General features: G+C 50.4%; 2 protein-coding genes across 3 annotated transcripts in view; both read right to left on the bottom strand.

Annotated features, from left to right (window-relative positions):
- Window positions 1-12,997, bottom strand: part of LOC126539225 (uncharacterized) — a 31,549-nt gene extending 18,552 nt beyond the window's left edge. For both annotated transcript variants that reach the window (XM_055075283.2, XM_050185991.3), the window contains exons 1-4: window positions 12,664-12,997; window positions 2,685-2,777; window positions 1,721-1,936; window positions 755-1,081 (exon numbers count right to left, since the gene is read on the bottom strand). In XM_055075283.2, coding sequence (XP_054931258.1) covers window positions 755-1,081; window positions 1,721-1,936; window positions 2,685-2,777; window positions 12,664-12,900 — 873 coding nt within the window. In that variant the 5' untranslated portion in view covers window positions 12,901-12,997. The remainder of the gene's footprint in view (window positions 1-754; window positions 1,082-1,720; window positions 1,937-2,684; window positions 2,778-12,663) is intronic.
- Window positions 12,998-13,521: 524 nt separating this feature from the next.
- Window positions 13,522-20,967, bottom strand: LOC126539008 (uncharacterized). Its single transcript, XM_050185696.2, has 5 exons — window positions 20,468-20,967; window positions 17,156-17,310; window positions 16,878-17,043; window positions 14,527-14,678; window positions 13,522-13,808 (listed from the first exon to the last, which is right to left on the bottom strand). The coding sequence occupies exons 1-5, from the start codon at window positions 20,833-20,835 to the stop codon at window positions 13,522-13,524; spliced, it is 1,128 nt and encodes a 375-aa protein (XP_050041653.1). The 5' UTR covers window positions 20,836-20,967.
- Between the last annotated feature and the right edge of the window lie 14 nt (window positions 20,968-20,981).

Below are 20,981 nucleotides of genomic sequence, written 5' to 3' on the forward strand. Positions count from 1 at the left end.
GTATAACGAAGGAATAATTCCGTCCCATTTATATTGCGAGCGGTGCTGTGCGCGACCTTTACAACGAAGTAACCTATATAGCGAATGATATCGGGTGCCCCCTGCACTTCGTTATAATGGCGTTCGTCTGTGTTGTTTTAATAAAGCGAACAGCTCTGTAGACGCGTTTGGCTGGTCTACCTTACATTTGCAATCATCGTCGATGGTTCTGTGATTTCATTTTTGTATTCACCATCTCTAGTATCGACCCCATTTACTCGCTGTCTGCCGGATCGGCGGAATCTACTGGACAAAAAACCCAGAAACGAAGGAAGACAATCCTCGGGCTGCTAGGCCAAGAAAAATCTTCGTTTTAATGAAACGAGAAGTTTAGACCCGTTTGTGGAATTGTGCCTGCACATACAGTTTTATAAGAAGAATTATGGGGTTTTGCATGCCAAAACCACGACCTGATTATGAGGCATACCGTAGTAGGGGACCCCGGAAATTTGGACCACCTGGGGTTTTTTAACGTGCACGTAAATCTAAGTACACTAGCGTTTTCGCTAGTGTACGCCCCCACCGAAATGCGGCCGCCGTGGCGCGGGTTCAATCCCGCGACCTCGTGCTTAGGAGTCCAATACCACAGCCACTAAGCAACCGAGGCGGGTCACGTACAGTTGAATGTAATGCTACAGATGTATGGGTTTTAGCTTGGGCGGATGAGTGCAGCAGGGGCGTCGTTCAGAAATTGCGGCCCGCGACGTTGACATACCTGGTACAGGCTCGCGAAGTACACGCCGTTTTCGAGCAACCTCGCGAGCGCCCTCTCGAAGGCGAGCCACCGCAGCGGCACCTCGTGGCCCACGCAGTCCATGCGGGCCGCCACGTGCTCCACCTTGCGGCGGAGGGCCTCCAGGGCCTCCTCGGGGTCGTCGCCGCCGCCGCCGTAGTCGCCGCCGGACTCCGTCGTGGTGGCCGGTGGCGGAGACAGCGGCGACGGCTCCGCGCAGCTGTCGACGGCGAAGTACATGGGCAGCACGTGGCGACCGTACGCCTTGCTGCGCAGGGTGTCTCGCAGCTGCGTGAACTTCTCCGAGATCTGCGCGCGTGCGAGGCAGAGGGGAAGTTCATTGACCTTGTCATTGTACCTAAGACGTCAGCTTATTAAAATTTCAATACAATTTCAGTTTACTTACTGCACGTAGTACAAGCACGTTTAGTTACGCAGTGTAAATAAAAGTCGTGGAGCTGTGAAGGTGAGCTGTGAAGACTACGTTTCTGCACGACATCTGCACTACGTTTATACAAGTCCTCGCGATATTTTGCAAGTCTGCTCTATACGTTTGAAACCAGAAATATACTTGGCCATGCGGAAGACCGTGTCCCCCACTTTCCTGAACTTCTCGTCGCCGACTCTCTACAAGATCGCTCAAACGATACCCGGTAGAGTGTTCTCGCTCGCGTTTCGACTTTGAAACTAATGACAAAAGGTGTATTCATAGATCAGCTTCAAGACTACGAATACATGTCCAAGGCCAGAAACGCCACTAACACATTTTGTAGCGCCGCCCTCGGAAGGGTCGTCGACTGTTAGCGCTGCTTCTACCTTCCCAACCTTGCAGTCACCGCAGCAACATGTTTGCGCAAAAGTGACTATCGCGTGTTTTTGATCAATCGAAAAGCGTAGCATAGCTACGTGCTATACGCGCAAATCAACACTCGCTGGCCGTGGACTCACCGTGTTATTCCTGGCCTGGGCGTTTCCTCGGAGCCTGGACCGGTGAGTGCCCACGAGGATGACGGTGGGCAGGAGTTGTGACGTGTCCACGTCCTCCACGTCCTTGGCGGCCCCGTAGTCTCCGTCCTGGTGCGTCCTCGCCGCCGACACGTGGATCGAGGTGAGCCACTGATGCACGTAGTCGATGGTGGACAGCGGTGTACCCGGGTCCTCCATCTGGAAGTGAGCGCGGCTGGCCTTATAATTTCCATGCCTGCCAGCTATCCGATTTTTTCGTAAGCTTTACGCATTTGGGCTCGTTCTTTGATCTTAGGAATGTCTGTTTTGGGCGAAAAATACATTTCCTTGGCGACAAAGACTTGCTCGTCGGTCTCCGACCGTACCCTTGGAAGTCCTTCTGATTGTGAAAGGACACTCGAGGGCTACCTGCTTCGAGCAAGTGTATCAATGCAAGTTCCAGAAGCAAGCGATATTGGCAACAACAAAGTTGCTGAAATGGTCAGTGTGATCTAAACATTGTTGTTTTTTCATTTGGTGTGGTTCCAAGTTTGCTGTTGCTTGTGCGCTGGAAGGTAAATGATCGTTCATATAACGTGCGTTGTATCGCACGAAAGGTGTGTGCTTAGGATAAACTAAGAAAGGCCTACGTGCTATACCCCCTCTACCCCCTCCCTTGTTTTTCCCGCTTTCCGGCGTTGTGTCCGCGGAACTCTTATGAATTTTTAAGTTCGCAAGTATCACGCGTGCACATGACAAGTTTTGCAGGCATTCACCGTCAAAGTCTGCACAGTGTCTGCTGGCACCAGACTTAGCACTTTTTTATCAGCTGTTTGTGAGAAGTCTACATCATAGCCAAGAGGGAAACAACTCCGCTTCCGACGCCCCAGGGCAGTTAGTTATACGACTGCCAGTATGAAATTCGCTCTTCACCGACAAATTTGCGTAAGTTAAGCGCACTGCTTACTCCACGAGTCTGGTCCGGGATGTGAATTGGCTCGTTCAGGTCCCTGGTCAGGTCGAAGAGGAGTAGGTAGATGCCGTGAGATGAGTAGAATGCCTGCAACGGTTTTTCGGGACCAATCAGCAAGAACACTATCACTTTGATTTGACGTAGAGCAAGAATGCAGCACTCGAGCACAAAACACGTAGCAATGAGCATGACTTTTTTCAATCATTCATTAATTCTTTATTTACAACATATTTTACAAAATACAAATACTTTGAGTTTATCTTCGTTCCGCAGCTTCATCTCTGCACTCGTTTCTACGTTGGCCTTCCTAGATAGAAAATCGCCTAAAAACCAGGTTTAGAAACGCCCCAATGTGACTTTGCGTGTGTTGTGTTCGTCGTATGTCAGTGATACGCGATATGCTTACTTTGCTGCTTTTAGTCCCTGTGGTCTTCGTAATAAGACGAGACCTCTGTCACTGGTTTCTGCGCCGATAATTTTGGTTGATATTATTACGATATGCTCAAGCGATGCTCAAGAAATGAGCCGCCGCGAGAACGACGACGAAGTTGGTCGGTGCGCTTGGCGCGAGCGAGTGTCAGCCCGGCTGCCTGGCTCCAGTGTAAATAGCCTGTAAATAGCCTCTTCTGTCTGTGTCTTTCCACACGCAACATTCTGGTGGAGGTCAGCGATCCCCGTCCTCACCACGGAACTCAGAAGTGGTCGGCACACCGAGCTTGTCACCATGCCTCCCGGTGACGCGCCCACCTCTGCAACGGCTTCGGCATGTCCCACTGCTCCCATCGTCACGGTCGCCCCACATCGCGACCCAGGTGTGTTCTCTGGCCTGGACGGCCAGGATGTTGACGACTGGATCAAACTCTATGAACACGCAAGTGCTAATAACAGGTGGGACCCAACGGTTATGCTCGCCAATGTCATCTTTTATCTCGGCGGCACCCCACGCGTGTGGCACCAAACGCATGACGACGAGATAACTAGTTGGGACAATTTCAAAGAGAAGCTACGGGAACTGTTCGGCGACCCCATTGGGCGCAAGGCTGCCGCGAGAAAGGCTCTTGCGTCTCGTGTACAGTCATCTACGGAGCCGTACGTTTCCTACATCCTCGACGTCTTAGCTCTATGCCGCAAAGCTGACGATGGTATGTCCGAAGCCGATAAAGTGTCACATATTCTAAAAGGCATCGCCGACGACGCTTTCAATTTGCTTGTTTTCGGCAACGTCTCCACTATCGACGCCATCATCAAAGAATGCCGTCGCCTTGAGCAAGCTAAGAGCCGCCGTATTACACACCATATCACACGGCTTCCCAACACTGCTGCTACGTCGACATGTGAGGGTCGACCACGTCAGACCGCCACCTCTGACGACGTCACCAGTATTGTTCGCCGCGAACTCGAGGCCACCTGTTCGCCAGCTTTCTCCACGACGCCTCCCGATCCGCCAGCAACCACCATTGCGATGATCCAGGCCGTCGTCCGACAGGAATTTCAGAACATGGGTCTGAACTCTGTGTGTTCCACGTCTCAACCCAACGTTTCCCGGTTCTCTAGCGGCCCTCCTCGTCCTCGGCAGTCCTTTTCCGCCACCTCTCGCCGCAACCCGTCCGATTGGCGTACCCCTGATGACCGGCCGATCTGCTTCCACTGCTGTCGCATCGGCCACGTCGCTCGTCACTGCCGCAACCGATGGCCACCAACTCCTCGGACATACACCGCCGCTTATTCCCGCACCTTTGGACCTTCCGTTCCCTATACCAGCCGCCATGAATACACTGCCGCTGATGCTCCTGCTCCGAACCTTCGGTACAGCCGCTCGCCCTCACCTCGACGCCATCAGTCTCGTTCGCCCCAACCCCGTCGCTTCTCTTCGCCGCCTATCGCCTCCCGGATCCAGCCGGAAAACTAGGTACTGCAGCTTCTGGAGGTGAAGCTGCATTATCGACCCTGTCCTCAAATCCTCTGCTCACGTTACCCACGAACCGAAACCTTCTTGACGTTGACGTTGACGGCTATCCTGTCACGGCACTCATCGATACAGGAGCACATCTTTCAATTATGAGTGCTGCCTTCCGACGACGACTCAAAAAGCTCCTCACCCCAGCGTCGGCCCGCGTCGTACGCGTTGCGGATGGCGGTACTGTGCCTATCATCGGCATCTGTACTGCCCGCGTCAGCATCGCCGGCCGCCACACTCCTGTCCTCTTCACCGTAATTGCTCATTGCCCCCACGACCTCATTCTCGGCCTCGATTTTCTCTCCGCACATTCTGCTCTTATTGACTGCTCTTCCGGTACCCTTCGCCTTGAGTTGCCGATGCTCGCAGAACCTTCTGACGCACCCCACTGCCGCTTACGTCCCACCGGTTTTCTTCGCCTACAGCCAAAGTCAATAGCCTACATTGAACTGTTCTCTTTCCCACCAGTTCCTGATGGCGAGTACCTCGTCACTCCTCTGCCCGACATTCCAATAAGGTATGACGTTACAGTGCCTCACAGTATACTTAATATTACTGGGAACCGCACTCGAATGCCTGTCTGCAACTTTGGATTGGCAAAGCAAATTCTACCGCAAGGTATTTGCCTTGCCACCATTGATTGTCTCGGCGACCAAGACGTGGCAGCGTTATCGACCGATGATCCTCGCGAGCTTAGCAGGCCCCTCGCGCCAGCCTCGGGTGCCGATCCCAATATAAAGAAAATGATTGCAACGGACCTGTCCTCGGCGCAGGCTGAAGAGCTTTGCCAAGTATTATCGTCCTACCGAGATATTTTCGACATCGACGATCGCCCTTTGGGCCAGACGCTCGCGGTCAAGCATCGTATTCTTACTGGCGATGCTACGCCTATTCACCGACGACCGTATCGAGTTTCTGCGTCAGAACGCCGAGTAATTCAAAACGAAGTCAACAAAATGCTCGATAAAAACATCATTGAGCCTTCTTCGAGTCCCTGGGCGTCACCTGTAGTGTTGGTTAAGAAGGACGGCACGTGGCGCTTCTGTGTAGACTACCGTCATCTGAACAGCATTACAAAGAAGGACGTCTACCCGCTCCCACGTATAGACGACGCCCTTGACTGCCTGCACGGTTCCAGCTATTTCTCGTCTATTGATCTTCGTTCGGGGTACTGGCAGATTGCTGTTGACGATATGGACCGCGAAAAAACCGCGTTCATCACACCTGACGGCCTATACCAATTTAAAGTAATGCCGTTTGGATTATGCAATGCCCCTGCCACCTTCGAGCGTATGATGGACTCTTTGCTCCAAGGTTTCAAATGGTCCACATGCCTCTGCTACCTCGACGACGTCATTGTCTTCTCGCCAACGTTCGACACTCACCTTGAACGTCTCACAACTATACTTGATGTATTTCGAAAGGCGAAGCTGCAACTTAACTCGTCCAAATGTCGTTTTGGCCACCGGCAAATTACTCTTCTGGGCCATCTCGTTGATGCTTCCGGAGTACAGCCTGATCCCGATAAAACTCGCGCTGTCAGAGAGTTTCCGGTCCCGAAGACAGCCGCAGACGTTTGAAGTTTTGTAGGGCTATGCTCGTACTTTCGTCGTTTTATTCAAGATTTTGCGGCAATTGCTAGACCCCTCACTAATCTTTTGAAGAAAGGCGTACAATTCTCGTGGGGTACTGCAGAAGCCGCCGCCTTCTCTCGTCTCGTTACTCTTCTCTCCTCACCACCCATTCTCGCCCACTTCGACCCTGATGCCCCTACAGAATTGCGTACAGATGCCAGCGGTCATGGCGTAGGTGCCGTCTTAGCACAGCGTCAGCGTGGCCAGGATCGCGTAATTGCTTATGCGAGCCGCCTCCTCACACCATCGGAGCGCAACTATTCCATTACGGAACGAGAATGCCTTGCTGTAGTCTGGGCGGTTGCGAAGTTCCGTCCTTACCTTTACGGTCGCCCTTTTTCCGTAGTAACTGACCATCATGCTCTCTGCTGGCTCTCTTCGCTAAAAGATCCTACAGGTCGGCTTGGTCGCTGGGCTTTGAGGCTACAAGAATTTTCATATTCCGTGGTGTACAAGAGTGGCCGCCTGCACCAAGACGCCGACAGCTTGTCGCGTTACCCTGTTGACGACTCTGACTCCCCTAATATTGCCAGTGCTTCTTGCGTATTCTCGGTATCCCAGCTGCTTCATTTCGCCGACGAGCAACGCCGTGACACCTACATCAGAGCACTCATCGACCGTTTTGAGCACTCTCCGGCCGATGCTACTCTACGCCTCTTCGCCCTCCGCGACGGTACTCTGTACCGTCGTAACCTTCATCCGGACGGCTCTGAGTTCCTGCTTGTAGTACCTAAACACCTCCGCTCCATCGTTATAGAAGAGCTCCACGACGCACCAACGGCAGGACATCTCGGCGTATCTCGAACCTATGACCGTGTACGTCGCCGTTTTTTCTGGCCTGGTCTTGCCCGTTCCGTACGACGTTACGTCGCCGCTTGTGAAGTTTGCCAACGACGCAAGAAGCCTTCCCAGCTCCCCGCTGGTTACCTGCAGCCGCTCGACATTCCTGCCGAGCCCTTTCATCGTGTCGGCTTAGACCTTCTTGGCCCATTTCCGGAATCTACATCAGGAAACAAGTGGATTGCAGTCGCGGTGGACTACGCGACGCGCTACGCCGTAACCCGTGCTCTTCCGACCAGTTGCGCAACTGATGTTGCGGACTTCCTCCTACATGATATTATTTTGATGCATGGTGCTCCGCGTCAATTGCTAACAGACCGTGGCCGTACGTTTTTGGCCAAAGTCATCGACGACATCATGCGTGCCTGCTCAATACGTCACAAATTTACCACCTCCTACCATCCCCAAACGAACGGCCTCACTGAGCGCTTGAACCGCACCCTTACAGACATGCTATCCAAATACGTTTCCGACGACCACCGTGACTGGGACCTGGCTCTACCTTACATTACCTTTGCATATAACTCTTCCCGTCTCGAAACTGCTGGCTTTTCCCCGTTTTACCTCTTGTATGGCCGCGAACCAACGCTACCACTGGACACTGTGCTACCGTCCGCCACAGCTTCAACTAGCGCTTATGCCCGTGATGCAATCGCCCATGCTGACCACGCTCGCCAACTTGCGCGCAGTCGTCTACAAGTGTCCCAAGACAAGCAGAAGCAACGCTACGACCTCCGTCACCGTGATGTCCATTTTGTGCCCGGCAGCCTCGTGTTGCTTTGGTCACCTTCGCGTAAAGTTGGCCTATGTGAAAAACTCCTTTCTTGTTACACAGGCCCATATCGCGTGCTCCGCCAAGTGACCGATGTCACCTATGAAATCGTTTTAGCTACGCCCACTACGTCCTCCGCTGTGACAACCAGGGACATCGTTCACGTCGCCCGACTCAAGCCCTACAACTCTCCACGCGCCTTGGATATTTAACAGCACCGTGACGGTGCTTTTGCCGCCGGGGGGTAGTATTACGATATGCTCAAGCGATGCTCAAGAAATGAGCCGCCGCGAGAACGACGACGAAGTTGGTCGGTGCGCTTGGCGCGAGCGAGTGTCAGCCCGGCTGCCTGGCTCCAGTGTAAATAGCCTGTAAATAGCCTCTTCTGTCTGTGTCTTTCCACACGCAACAATATTATGTTAAGTTGTAATCGCTGGTCGGCGCGATGCACTGTACATTCGTTGCACTATTCGGCGAAAGTCTGAAGCCTATCGAATGTGTGAACGTTTGGTAAGCCTGCTTGGTGAGAAACCTACTGCGAGCTTTGCAGTCATTGGCTTCCGTTTACATGGTGTCAGGATTGGGGGCTCAATCCCATCGCTCGAGATCCGTTGCCAAGATTGGAGTCCGGCATGAATTCGAAGGTAGCTGGCCCATGCCGTCGTCCAACTTAAACACGCTGAGGACGTTGATGAAGGGAAGAACTGCTTCTCATCGAGAACGAGGAAAATGGGTTTATTTACAGAAATTAAATCAGTCTAACATGACTGCTTAAGAAAAAGAGTGTCAGTCCAACATGACTGCTCAAGAGAAAGTGTGTCAGTCCAACCTGACTGCACGAGAGAAGTGAGTCGAGCCTCCGCCCAACAGCCGTTTTTAAACGCTCGGTCCCGGCGATACAAGGCAGCGAATGTTCGTTTCGTCATCGCAAAACTAGCCGCCTCCCGCGACAAGGTGACGCACACACACACGCAAACACACAGGTGCGAAGGACTGGAGCCGCCGACAGAGGGGAGTCGTTCCGGGAAGCTCGGAGACATTCTGGGTAGCTCGTTGTCCCGCCGCGGCTTGCTCATGCGTAGCGAAATCAGGTTCGCACTAGGGACCTCGGGCACAATAGTTCGTCCGTCGAACCCGTTTCGTCACAACGGAGATGGGGCTCGTGGATGGAGGTGGTTTTCAGCACAAACCCGCTTCTTCGAACGCAGTCTAGCTGCAGCGACGGAGAGTGGGGGATGCGCGCCTTGCCCCCAGTCGTAATTGGGTGGCAATTTTCCTTGCAGCTCGCCATTCTTAACAATGGTGGTCTGTCTACACATGTGCCACTGTACGTACCGATACTGTATAAATCTATGTGTTAGTGCGCCTTGTTCAGTTTTTTTCCGGAATAGCTTCAATGCGGCGCATTCTTCCAGGCCTCGTAGTTGGATTCGGTTGGAGAACGCGTCACCTTTTGCAAATCAGTAAGACGTGTCAACGATGTACTTAAGCATTGTTTATGTAATTATGGCACGTGCCCGTTCCTCCTTTATGCCCCAACTTTTGCTCGCCCATTCTGGCATTCCAGCCTCTTTATATATACAGAGAGAGAATTTTCGTAAAGGTTTCCGTCGACCAGGTTAGAGTACCGCCAACGTACCCTCCTGCTCCTCTTCAATGCACCCCTCTCTCCCTCGTTCCCTCGACTTCCGGTGTCAAGCGTAACTTACACCGATGTCACACGTACTCTTGTGATCGCGATCAGCAGTGGTCGCTGGTACATGGTACAACCATCGGTTTCGAGTTATTAGCGTCTGCTGATCGTCAGCAACTCTCAGAACTGATAATGTATTGGCTACACATTCAGATTTGCAAAACTTGGTTAAATTTGGACAATATTTCAATGTTTCAGCTTATTAATGTTGGTAGAAAAATTTTAAACGTTTTTTTTTTATTGAGCTGCCTTCACTTCGTGTTTTTAGCGTTTTCAGAATACTGCGCTAGAGGGCGCAGACGTCAGCCTGCGATAGCGATCAAGGCACCTGATCGCGATTCTCGGATCGCGATCGCAAATTCCCTGTGTAGCAACACCCGATACGGATCAAGCCCGATCCGGATGGGCCCCGATTGCGATCAAAAGTGTACGTGTGCCACCGGTATTACGTCTTCTCAGCTTCTGGTTCTAAGCAGAAGTGATGTTTTCCGTCTGCTACTGCTGCGTAGACGGTACGAAGTGGTAAGGGGAATCGCGGAAACGGAAATTAGGTAAGGAGAACTTCGTGGCTTGCTAGACCGCAAGTACTGGGACGTTACCTAAATGCTCTTTTAGAGCGTACGCGCATCACTTCTCATTCCTTCTTCTTATAGCTTTTCAGTCGTCACTTTTGTAAAGTCCTGACAGCCCAACTTGGGTCGTCCCATGTGTCTAGATCACGAAGTACGCCTTTGTTCGCTGAGAACTCGTCGCCTATGAGAAGTGTACAGAAAGTGCTCACACATTATGCGTAAGCGTTCTTGTAAGGCGCAATCGCCCTTCACAATCTTTCCCAAGAACCCTAGCTTTCACTCGTCCCTTTTGTCGAGACGTAGAAATCAAACTTCGTTCATACTTCTTCAAACGTTGACAATTTGTCACCTTGTAAGAAGCTTTGTAAGCAGTCGACAGAAAGTAATTGGAAACTATGCCTAACGTTCTTTTAGGACGTACGCGACCTACAGCTGGCATTACTGCACCACCCCCTGCACCACCTTCCCACCCCCCACCCCTTTTTTTTGTCCAGTTCCAGCATTTCAGCTGCTTGGTCTACCCCGGTTGTCGAGACGTCGAAGTCAAGATGTGCTCATAGCTTTTAATCATCGAGAATTATGCACTTTTACGAAAGCCGTAAGAGGTCTACAGAAAGTACCCTAAACGTTATACGTAAACGTTCTTATAGAAAGCGCCAACCCTCCACTCGGCGTTCTCTCCCCCGCCCCCTAGCTCTTGCTGGACACGTTTCTCCAGCCCTGGCACTCCAGCTCTGTCCGCTTGGAACTCGTCGACGCGGCGGATAGCCGCGCCTTCCTCCACTCCCGCCTGCCGTTCGCTTTGGCGGCGCAGCCATCCCTCCACTCGGAGAACTCGGCCAGGTCTCCGTGCTCGATGAGGCGGAACGGGCCGGCGTCCAGCCTGACGCACGGGTTACCCCGGCGGCCGCACTCCGCGATCCTGCGCAGCTTCAGCGAGAACGCCGAGTTGCGGAAGCCCGCCGGAAGGAGGTCGTAGAGGTAGGCCGCCTGCTCGCGCAGGTCCGGTCCCCGAGGCGGAGACTCCCGGTCGATCGGAGTTCGTTCCTCCTGGAAGTACCGGACCATGAGACCGGTTTTCGGATCTCGGCGCGGCATGTTCTGGTGGCGCTCGGCGATGTAGGACAGCAGCACCAGGGCGAATTGGAAGCTGAGGATGCCCGCCACCAGAAGCACGTACTCGAGCGCGTCCTGGCCTTCGAAGAACTGCTGTTTGCGGTGCCACGGCTGGCGACGTTGCATCTGTCGTTGGCGCTGGTGTCGTTCAACGCAGAAAGCAAACGGTGTCGTTGTTGTTGTTGTTGTTGTCCTATGTGGCCGTGGCACATACCCACAGTGGGGGATTGGCCAAGAATCGGGCGGATTAATTAGGTGCCTAAAATAACGGTGTCCCCTAGCCGAAATGAGGTCTTCTTCTTTCTTGATGTTGATCGCGCTCGCTGTACTCGCGGTATATTCAAGGGAGTGCCCCGGTGGTGGTGAAGGTGATGGTGATGACAACGACGACGACGACGACGATGATAATGATGGTGATTATGGTGATGATGATGATGATGAAGGTGATGGTTCTCAACTATAACACCCACTGTGGGGGATATCCCGAGAAAAGAGCGGAGTAAAGAAACGCAAAATCACATTACGCCATTTCCTTGGTGCCAGTCTGGAAGTCACATTCAGGAATCGAGTGAATGAAGATAGTTGCTTGTTGGAGTACGGATGCAACTACATATTAGTGGGTAATACAGAAATTGAAGGAGGAGCTCTAGATAAGTTGAAAAGAAATGGAAAAGCTCGACTAAGACAGTTTATACTTTTCGCTAAGTCGCGGTAGTCGGATGATAAATAGAAAAAAACATGCACGTCAAAGGTCAAATTTTTGAATTGTGCGCCGACACCTTACTACGGTACTCAGTGTGACGTCACGAACTTTAGGTTCTTCTTTTTTGCTTTTCTCTTTTCTCCTATTCGGGCCGTTACCACTTAGTAAATGTCCTTGCAACTTGCTAAGTTCAGTCTTTGGCTCTTTTAGAATATGATGTAGTCTACTTTTATTGATAAAAATTGCTAGGACCACTGATTCCTGCTTTAGGGTACAGATCGATGGCTATAAGCCCTAGCAGGCGTCGTTAATATTCGTGACGTCACGTCTTTGTGTCTTTTTCTGGCTTACCGAACCTCTTCTCACGCTACGAGCGCCTTCCTTCCTTTTTTATTATAGGCGGATGATCTACTAATACAGCTCAATTTATATTTATATTTAGTGTCCCCTTTAATGTACAAATTTGTAGGAGGCAGTTGATTCCAGAAAAGCGATCAAGAATTCGAAAGCTCGGCACTGAAAAACGTTCCGCGCTGTTCCAATATTCCAATATTGCGATTGTTGATTCCGCTGTTACGTGAAACGGTGCTGTATGAAACGTGCTCGGCACCTTGCGAAAAGGAAGGTGGTTAACTGGCACACAAACGGTCCTTTTAGATCAAGGACCGCACTACATCCCAGCTCACCTGGTGGGTGATAAAGTGCCTGGGCAGGCCGTCGAAGTCCCAGATCATGAAGGTCACCTGACTGCTGGTTACTTGCGCCGTGACAGTGCCGGTGGTAGCGTTGCCACCTCCCGAGGACGACGAGGTCAACCGGGGTCCCTTCTCGGTCTCCCGGGCGTCCAAGTCTTGTTTGCTTTCGGCTTCCTTCAGCAGGCGTTCGACCAGCGCCACCACTTCGGCCGGCAGGTCCTGGGGCATGCCGTCCCAGCTGGTCGCCGTGGGCGTGTCCTTCGTGTGAGTTGACTGCGATGGACAACTTCGTCACTCGGATGACAGTGGCGTCATCAAAAAAAGAAAAAAAGAATATTGCTTGCTATGCCCCCTGACCAGTGGCATAGCAAGCAATATTTTTTTCGAGGAGGAGGTGTGTACTTGACCTTGGGAGGGGGGAGAGGTCGCTGACACATCTGACACGTCGCTTCGTGCCAGATGTGCTTGTTCCTAAATTCACGCGCTACGTGACGCCTACGGTTAGAAGCATGCTCCTCATCCGCCGCCTTTGCCGTCAGGGAGCACTGGCTAACACTCCCAGGGCTCGTCGTGTCCACAAATACCCAAGAAACTTGGCGGTGAGGACGGCCGCCGTGGTAGTCTAATAGTAAAGCACCGCACGCGAAAGGCAGTAGGTTGGGGGTTCGGCGCCCACCTGGAAACGACTTCTATTACCGTCCACTACTCATTTGCCTTTACCTCTACTTTACTTTGCCTTTACCTCACTTTGACATTTCAACGAAATGCTACCATTAGTTTTCCCTCTGCTACCTGCGGCTTCGTTGTCAGTTTCTTAGTGTCGCTGCAACGATTAAACAATGCCGTCGTTTAACAGCCGTGCCTCTCGTTCAAATCCAACGACGTACTCGCCTTGACCGAAGTCGAGCGCGCCGTTCCGTGTCCCCCTGCCGATCCCTCGGTGACCCCGCCGTGACGCGCGTGGTTGTGCCGGTGCCGGAGCACGCCCTGGCCCTTGACCGAGCTCCGGGTGGAGCCGAGCAGCCGGCGCCGGTCCTCCTGGTGCTGTCGCTTTCGCTGCTGCAGCGTCATCTCGCGCACCACGTTCAGGGCCACGGCCTGGTGGTACTCGGCGTCGCTGATGTGGCCCACGTCCGCTGAGGGCAGGCAGGGTGCGTCACGCTTTCGTCGAAGGCCGTTACCGTCGGCAAATGAAACGAGTAGTTCTCTAGCCTGTCTGCGTTACGGAATACCCGGAGACTCGAACGTAGTGCGTGGGTGGCGCAGTTGGTTAAGCGAAGCCGGTGTGGAATGCCGGCTTACCGAAGACGTGGCTGGCACTAACAACACTGTTGGCGGCGTCTGGTGACGCTTTGTCCAATAGCAACGAGTTATGAACCTTTGTGCTACACTTCCCTTCGAACGGAAGTAAACGACGTAACTACATATTGACGGTTACGTCGCTGCTGATGCAGTGGCTAAGTATAATGTGGTCGGTTTGCGCAAAATCAGCTCTGGTTACACAAAGTTCAGTAAAAATAGGTATTTCTCATTTTATTCATCGGTAAGCTTCTCATACCGGTGGGCCATCACGTGGACCGGCTAGGAGGAGCTCTTGCCCTGCGTTACGGTGACTGCTGCTCCATCGTAATCAGAAGAATTTTTATTAATCGATCAAGAAAGGGAAGGAGGCTTGAATTAAAAACGAAATCACTTCACTTGAAGAAGTTTCGAGCTACCTTGACCTAGCAGTTATAGAATTGAGTTCGACGAAAAATATTTGCCCTGTAGAGACAAGAAAGAAAAAAAAAGGACAACACCCGGCCCAGCAAAGTTGTGCAACCGTCAAGCCAGGATGCGGAATTCGGTCCTTACGCTCCACCCAGTTCTGGTCGACGTCCTCGGGCGTCCGGGTCAGCAGCTCGGTGGGCAGAGCCATCCACGGCGCCCCGTCGCCTTTCTCGGACGTCCGGCAGCAGTGCACCGCGTCCACCACCGACCTCTCCCCGCTTTCTCCCTCGGAACCGCTGGACAGAATGGGGGAGGGTACCAGTGTCTTACAATAGTTACTAAATGTAACGTTGTAAGCGCTTGCTCATCTCTTCAGCAACGTTGGTCACCGCACGTCATATTGGGTGCTTGGCGGGTCCGTAAATCTGGCGTTCGGGCCGTCCAGGCCTTCCTTAATTGCGCGTTTGGCTTCTAGATTTCGAGCAGACCTACCCGCTATGTGCTTCGCCTCCTTCCTCCGTCAGAAATGTCACTCGCTTTCGCTCTTCCAGGACAAATATCTGAACTGCGGCTTGCATTTCGTAGAAACAACACCTATGAAAGCGTTCTGCAGAAGGCAGGTGGACTGCATTATTTTTTTTCTTTGTCATTAATTTATGTGGGGAACATTGAAGCCGTTTCGAAGGTGTTTGCATGTACGTAACTTCCTCCAACCCCTCCTCCCCCCCCCCCCTATATAAAAAAAGAAATTATTCCTGAAAGCAGTCTTTCCCGCACTATGATAAACTGATAGGAGAAGCTCTCTTCTGCGAACTGTGAGTGACTTCCTTTGACTCGTTTTCACACAAGTACGCAGACAACACATGAGCAGCTGAAACTATAGTGTCTCCTACAGGTGCCTCGTGCTTTGTTATAAAAGTTTTTTGAGTTTTCATCAGCCGTCTCATTTGTTGCACTGTAACCAGTAAACGCTGGTAGTCAGAAAGCTTCGAAACTTAGTCACCTGGCTTTTGTAGACACATATTTCAGCGACGCCTGTAACTGCTGGTGACTTCTAGACTACTGGTAAGTATGGAGCCTCACAATTCTAACATCTAAGATGATTACTACCCTATGTAGTCGTGATTGGTGACTAAGAAAGGGAAACTCCAAATGAAGACTTTGAATTGACAGGATTTTAATGACCACACCGCAATAGCTTCAACCAGGTCACTAGGCCACGACCAATCGAGTTGTGTCTAAACCTTCATCACTATCTTTGCACAGATTCAAAAGAAAAGTATAATTATTTTCTCCCTGTCGTACTGCGACACTCTTAAGATAACACGCTTTAAATAAAGGTGCGTTAAAGGGACAATAAAAAGAGGGGGGGGGAGACAAAGGGAAGGAAAGAGAAGGAGGTTAGCCAAACAATAAAACATTAAATAGAAAAGAAAGAAATTTTAATTAAGCTGTATTAGTAAAATGCGCTTCTGTAATAGCATGACAGCTGATCTTACCCTGAGAAGAGGTTTAACAAGTTACACAAGGACGCCAGTGCTTAAGACGGGTCGCGACGCCGCCCAGAAGTTCCCGCGCCAGTTCGCTGTGACGTCACGGATCTTGAAAGGGTCTACGCTAGTCCAGTTGTTTACCGGTAAAGGATTACATCGCATTCTTTAAGAGCCAGATACTCATCCCAGCAAGTTTGGAGAAATTTTCTTGTGCCAGAACGACCCCAATGTGAGAGAAGCGCTTTGAAATCCGTGATGCCACGCTAACGTGTACACCCTCTCTGAGGTTACGTGGCGCGAAGTTCCAGGAAAGGATATTTAGCGTTCATTTTCTCGTTCTTAATCGGCCCTTTGCTGCTCAATACTTCTGGAAGGTGGAGACTGCCTACGGGTCTCGCTGTGTCGATATCTTGGCTTTCCATTTTCTTATTGATGATGATGGCCGGTACTATTATATCTATCGGCGTCCCCTGTGAAGCGGAATGGTGACAAATAGTCACCTAGCCTGCTTCTCTAGTTGATCAGGTATGCTATGCATGCTTTTCATTCTGGCATATCTTTTTTTCTGTACACCTCCTTAATTTTTTTTCTATTATCTTCCTCAAAACTTCTCTATCTATACCTCTTTCTTTTGTTCTTTCTCCCTTTCTTTCCTCTTAGATCCCCCCCGTTTTTTTTCTCTCTTTTTCTTTCTTTTCTTTTCTCCCGCCTTCCCACTCTCCCGCTCTTGTCCCCTCGTCTTGGGAACCACGCTCACAGACGTCAGGCGACAGCGCTCATTACCTCTGAAGTCACTGCCTTTATAACCAACCGCCACCGACAACAAACGCACGTGGCGTCACTGCACTAACCCTTTAAAACTAACATGCCGAGGATGAGAAGGCCGCCTTTGACGAAGATAGGTCTACCTATCGAAACGTTGGCCAGCCTTTCTGAGGCACCTTATCCCTGTTTACAAACTTTATACCACACTATCTATACCTCGTGCTTCGTCTACCTTACCCGGCATTGAGCAGCGCCCTCTTGAGGCTAGACTTCCCGGCGCCGGGGCAGCCGACGATGTACAGCCGCGTGCGGTAGAGCGGCACGCTGCCCTCGGCGCACGCCTGCTTGTACGCGCGAACGGCGTCCGGACCACGGGCGACCACTTCCACGGGCGCCGAGCTGCCTGCAGGGAAAGCGGGCATATCGAGGAACGTCTCGGTGACAGCGCGCAGTGAAAAAAAAAAAAAAAAGTAGGAGAGAGGCTCGCGACGTCGAGGCAAGTGAACTCGACTCACATGGCGTGACAAACTTTGCCGAGACCGTGATGCCGTAGAGGTCGACGACGAGCCAGAGCCGCTCCTTGGTTGGCAGTCCGGAGAAGAGCGCTCCCTTGTAGTCGCTATCTACGAAAAGCTGAAAGTGACCCTGTGCGTTCACGTAGAAGGTGAGCCTGCGGTGGAATGAGGAGAGGTGCGGCTGTGCGTTACCCGTGTGTTACCCACTATACCTTTGCCTTTGTACTATGAGGCGACGGGAGTTTTAGCCTTTACGGAGTACCGGCTTACAACCGGATACGTAGATGTTAAGCACTCGCGCATGGTGGGGTCACCTTGCGGTGCAGACTTTAACCAAAAGGGAAACGGCTTTTATTGAACTTGCCAACCATTAACCAAACCGAGTAATAATTACCAACGGGAGTAATAGGCATCCTAAATAAAAAAACAAAGCTCCGCCGCAGATCGAATTTAAGCAAATTAATTCACATTGACTTTTACCTTTACGATAGGAAATTAGCTCAATAAATTGTGAGGTTGTGTTGTCCTTATTTTCGCCTGATCTATCGTACAATCGTTTTGCAGAGATCATGCGCTCAACGTATCAGAAACACTTTCCTTTACTGCCAAAAAAACCTAAGCATCCCCGTAAGCCAGGGATGAATGCTTCCATACTCACAATGACAAAAGAAAATAGTAGACTTTTAAATCTTTCCTATAGGACGCGAATCAGTTGCCTTGAATACTTTCAAGAAGTATGGAAACAATTTGAACAAAATTCAGGGGCAAGCCAAACATAATTATTATTTCACAATGTTCGATGGTGTGATAAACGTGAAAGAAATCTGGAACAGGCTTAATGCTGTAACATCTGCAAGGCAACCAGAAAACAATACGGACGAACTTGTAACAGGCAATGACGTGTACAAAGGTGAATAATTGGCTAGCAAATTCAATCAGCACTTTACTGCACTACTTCAGAGCACCAGCGGTGACAGCGCTCTCAACTACCTACCGCCTCCCATGCAGAATTCCCTATTCGCTGCAGCAACAAATGAACACAAGATAATAAACATCTTTGGGCACTTTAAGGTGAGCAAAAGTGAGCACATAAATTGTCTTAAACTGCAGCCTGCTAATTTTTTTATCGACTTAGTCCATACTAACACACCTATGTAATCTTTCCTTAAGTGCTGGTACCTTTTCACAGCCAATGAAGACTGCCAGGATAACCTTAATATACAAGGGAGGTGAAAAAATTATTTGAGGAACTATAGGCCGATTTCAATACTGCTAATAATGTCAAGCGGAATGGAGAAGGTTTTATTCACTAGATTGCCAAATTTATTTGACGAACACTCGGTTATTACGCCATCACACTACGGGTTTAGACCTGCTCTTTCAACGGAAAGCGCGTTACTTTATCAAAAATAACTAATCGTAAACAATATAGAGGCAAAAAGAATAACTTTAGGAACTTGGATAGATTTTTTCAAGGCTTTCTATACCACAAACCAAGTAACATTGCAAAAAATAAATTGCTACGGAATTCGCGGTGTTGTCTTTGAATTAATTGAAAGTTACTTGACCGGCCGATAGCAAAGTGCGTAAATAAAAAAAAAAAAGAACTGTCGGGTACTAGAAAAAAAATACATATCGTGCACCTCGGGTCAGCATACTCGGTCCACTTCTGTTTATTATTTTAATGAATGATATTGAAAGTACAGACAGCTCAGCACAATACGTAATTTGTGCGGATGATACGAGTTTATTTTCAGTTTTTTCAGGAACGGATGCGGGTACCATAATAGCATCGGCAAATAACACATTAAAGAGACTACACACTTAGACAGTAGAGAATTCACTATGCATTAAGCGTGCTATGACAAAAGCTGATTTTTTTTTTCCGGGCCGAATCTACATCATGCAAAATGTTTAATTCTCTAAATTTAAACAATGCCAGAATAGAAGCGTCGTCGTCTGCAAAGACACTGAGTGTTGTGTTTCACGAGTGCATGTCCTGCGAATGCCACACAGACTACGTAAAATAAATTTAACGGAACCACAGGCACCCTGCAAAAATGTCAGCCCACACTGCCATAGTCGCAAACGCTTGTGTTATATGACGCTCTCTTCGCTCCTCATCTTCGTTACTGTCATCGAGTCTGGGCTACTAGTACCGAGAAATCGTTGCTACCGGATTTAACATTTTAAAAGTTACGACCCTCTACTAGTATCGCCCGTTGAGAGCTCTTAAATCCGAATTAATTCAAACGGCCACCACATTTGTGCTGTAGCAAATTATCGCCTCGAAATTATCGCTGCGGCGCTATATACTGATCTGTGCAACTTGTACACATGATATAATGACGTAATGTCGATATACCAGGTGATCAGTTTTAAAGTTTACAGAATTTTTTAAAAATCGCCAGCGCCAGATTATTCTTGTCCTTAGCTGGATTATTCAAAGAGGGGGACATCACTTTCACGATTAATCGAAACACATATTCAACTAATTTACGAAAATGCACTAATTAACTTCTGAATTAAGTACTTTTCGGCACTTATTGCAATTTAGAAATTGTAGCCGTAGCTGGTATGGCGATGTGCAGTGCACTAGGAATTAATTTTCACGATGACCCTTGTATCTAGATATTCATTGACAAAGTGTACGATGAAATACATGGGCGTTCCAGTTACTTTTTTGCTTCAGTGCATGAATTAGCGTCTTGTTAAAGTGGATCAAGAATGCATTTCTACCACTAGCTTGATGGCACGTTTCTCGGAACCCGTACCATCCTCAAAAGTGTCGTGCCAGGTGGATGTTCCTTGCAAGCTCACCAGCTACACTCCGTAATTTGCAATGTGCCGTAAATTATTAAAAAGAAACATCAGCGCTGTAGTCTGTGTCCTTCTTTTTGTCCTGTTGTTTAGCGCTGCTTACTGATCGCAATCATGAACCAAGCAGCCCAAATTCGCACTCTTCTGCACAAAAAAAAAAGAAACGGATTTTTCGTCAAATATTTGATTCGTCATCATCATAATCAGCCTGGTTACGCCCACCGCAGGGCAAAGACCTCTTCCATACTTCTCCAACTACCCCATTCATGTACTAATTGTGGCCATGTTGTCCCTGCAAACTTCTTAATCTCATCCCCCCACCTAGCTTTCTGCCACCCCCTGCTATGCTTCCCTTCCCTTGGAATCCAGTTCGTAATCCTTAATGACCATCGGTTATCTTCCCTCCTCATTACATGTCCTGCCCATGCTCATTTCTTATTTGATTATGTGTGAATAAATCCATAAATCTATAAAATGAGCAAGGGGGCTCACTTCAAACAATGAGCGATCCATCGCTCTGGCAGTGGTCGGATCCAGTATCCCTGCTTAGAGGCCAGCTCGGGCCAGCTGAACCGGGGCAGCGCCGTCGCGCCGCCGTTGTTTGCCGTCGAGCCCGACGTCACGGTCGTCGTCACGGTCGAGCTGACCACGGCGGCGGTGGCGGGGTCGTGCGCGGTCAGCCCCAGCCTCAGCGCGCCCGTCCAGGACTCGCTGGAGGTGAGCTGCAGCGATAGCCGCGAGCCGACGGCCACGGGCTTGGCGCTGAACGTGATCGCGTCGCAGAAGGACGCCAGCCTTGTGGCCCGCTTGCCGCCCTCGTCGATGAGCACGTTGGCCCCGTGCACGCCGTGGAACCGCATGCCGACTCCCCTCCTTCCCCTATGCTACGGGTCACCTGGCGGCGACGGCTTCCTTCCCGCTTGTTACGTCATCGTATATCGCCGGTCGGCCGTCTTCGCGGAGACTTGTCGGCTGAAGACACTTCCGGGGCAGCTCTCCTGGCAAG

The sequence above is a fragment of the Dermacentor andersoni genome, chromosome 11, assembly GCF_023375885.2.
Source record: "Dermacentor andersoni chromosome 11, qqDerAnde1_hic_scaffold, whole genome shotgun sequence".
Taxonomy (NCBI): Eukaryota; Metazoa; Arthropoda; class Arachnida; order Ixodida; family Ixodidae; genus Dermacentor; species Dermacentor andersoni.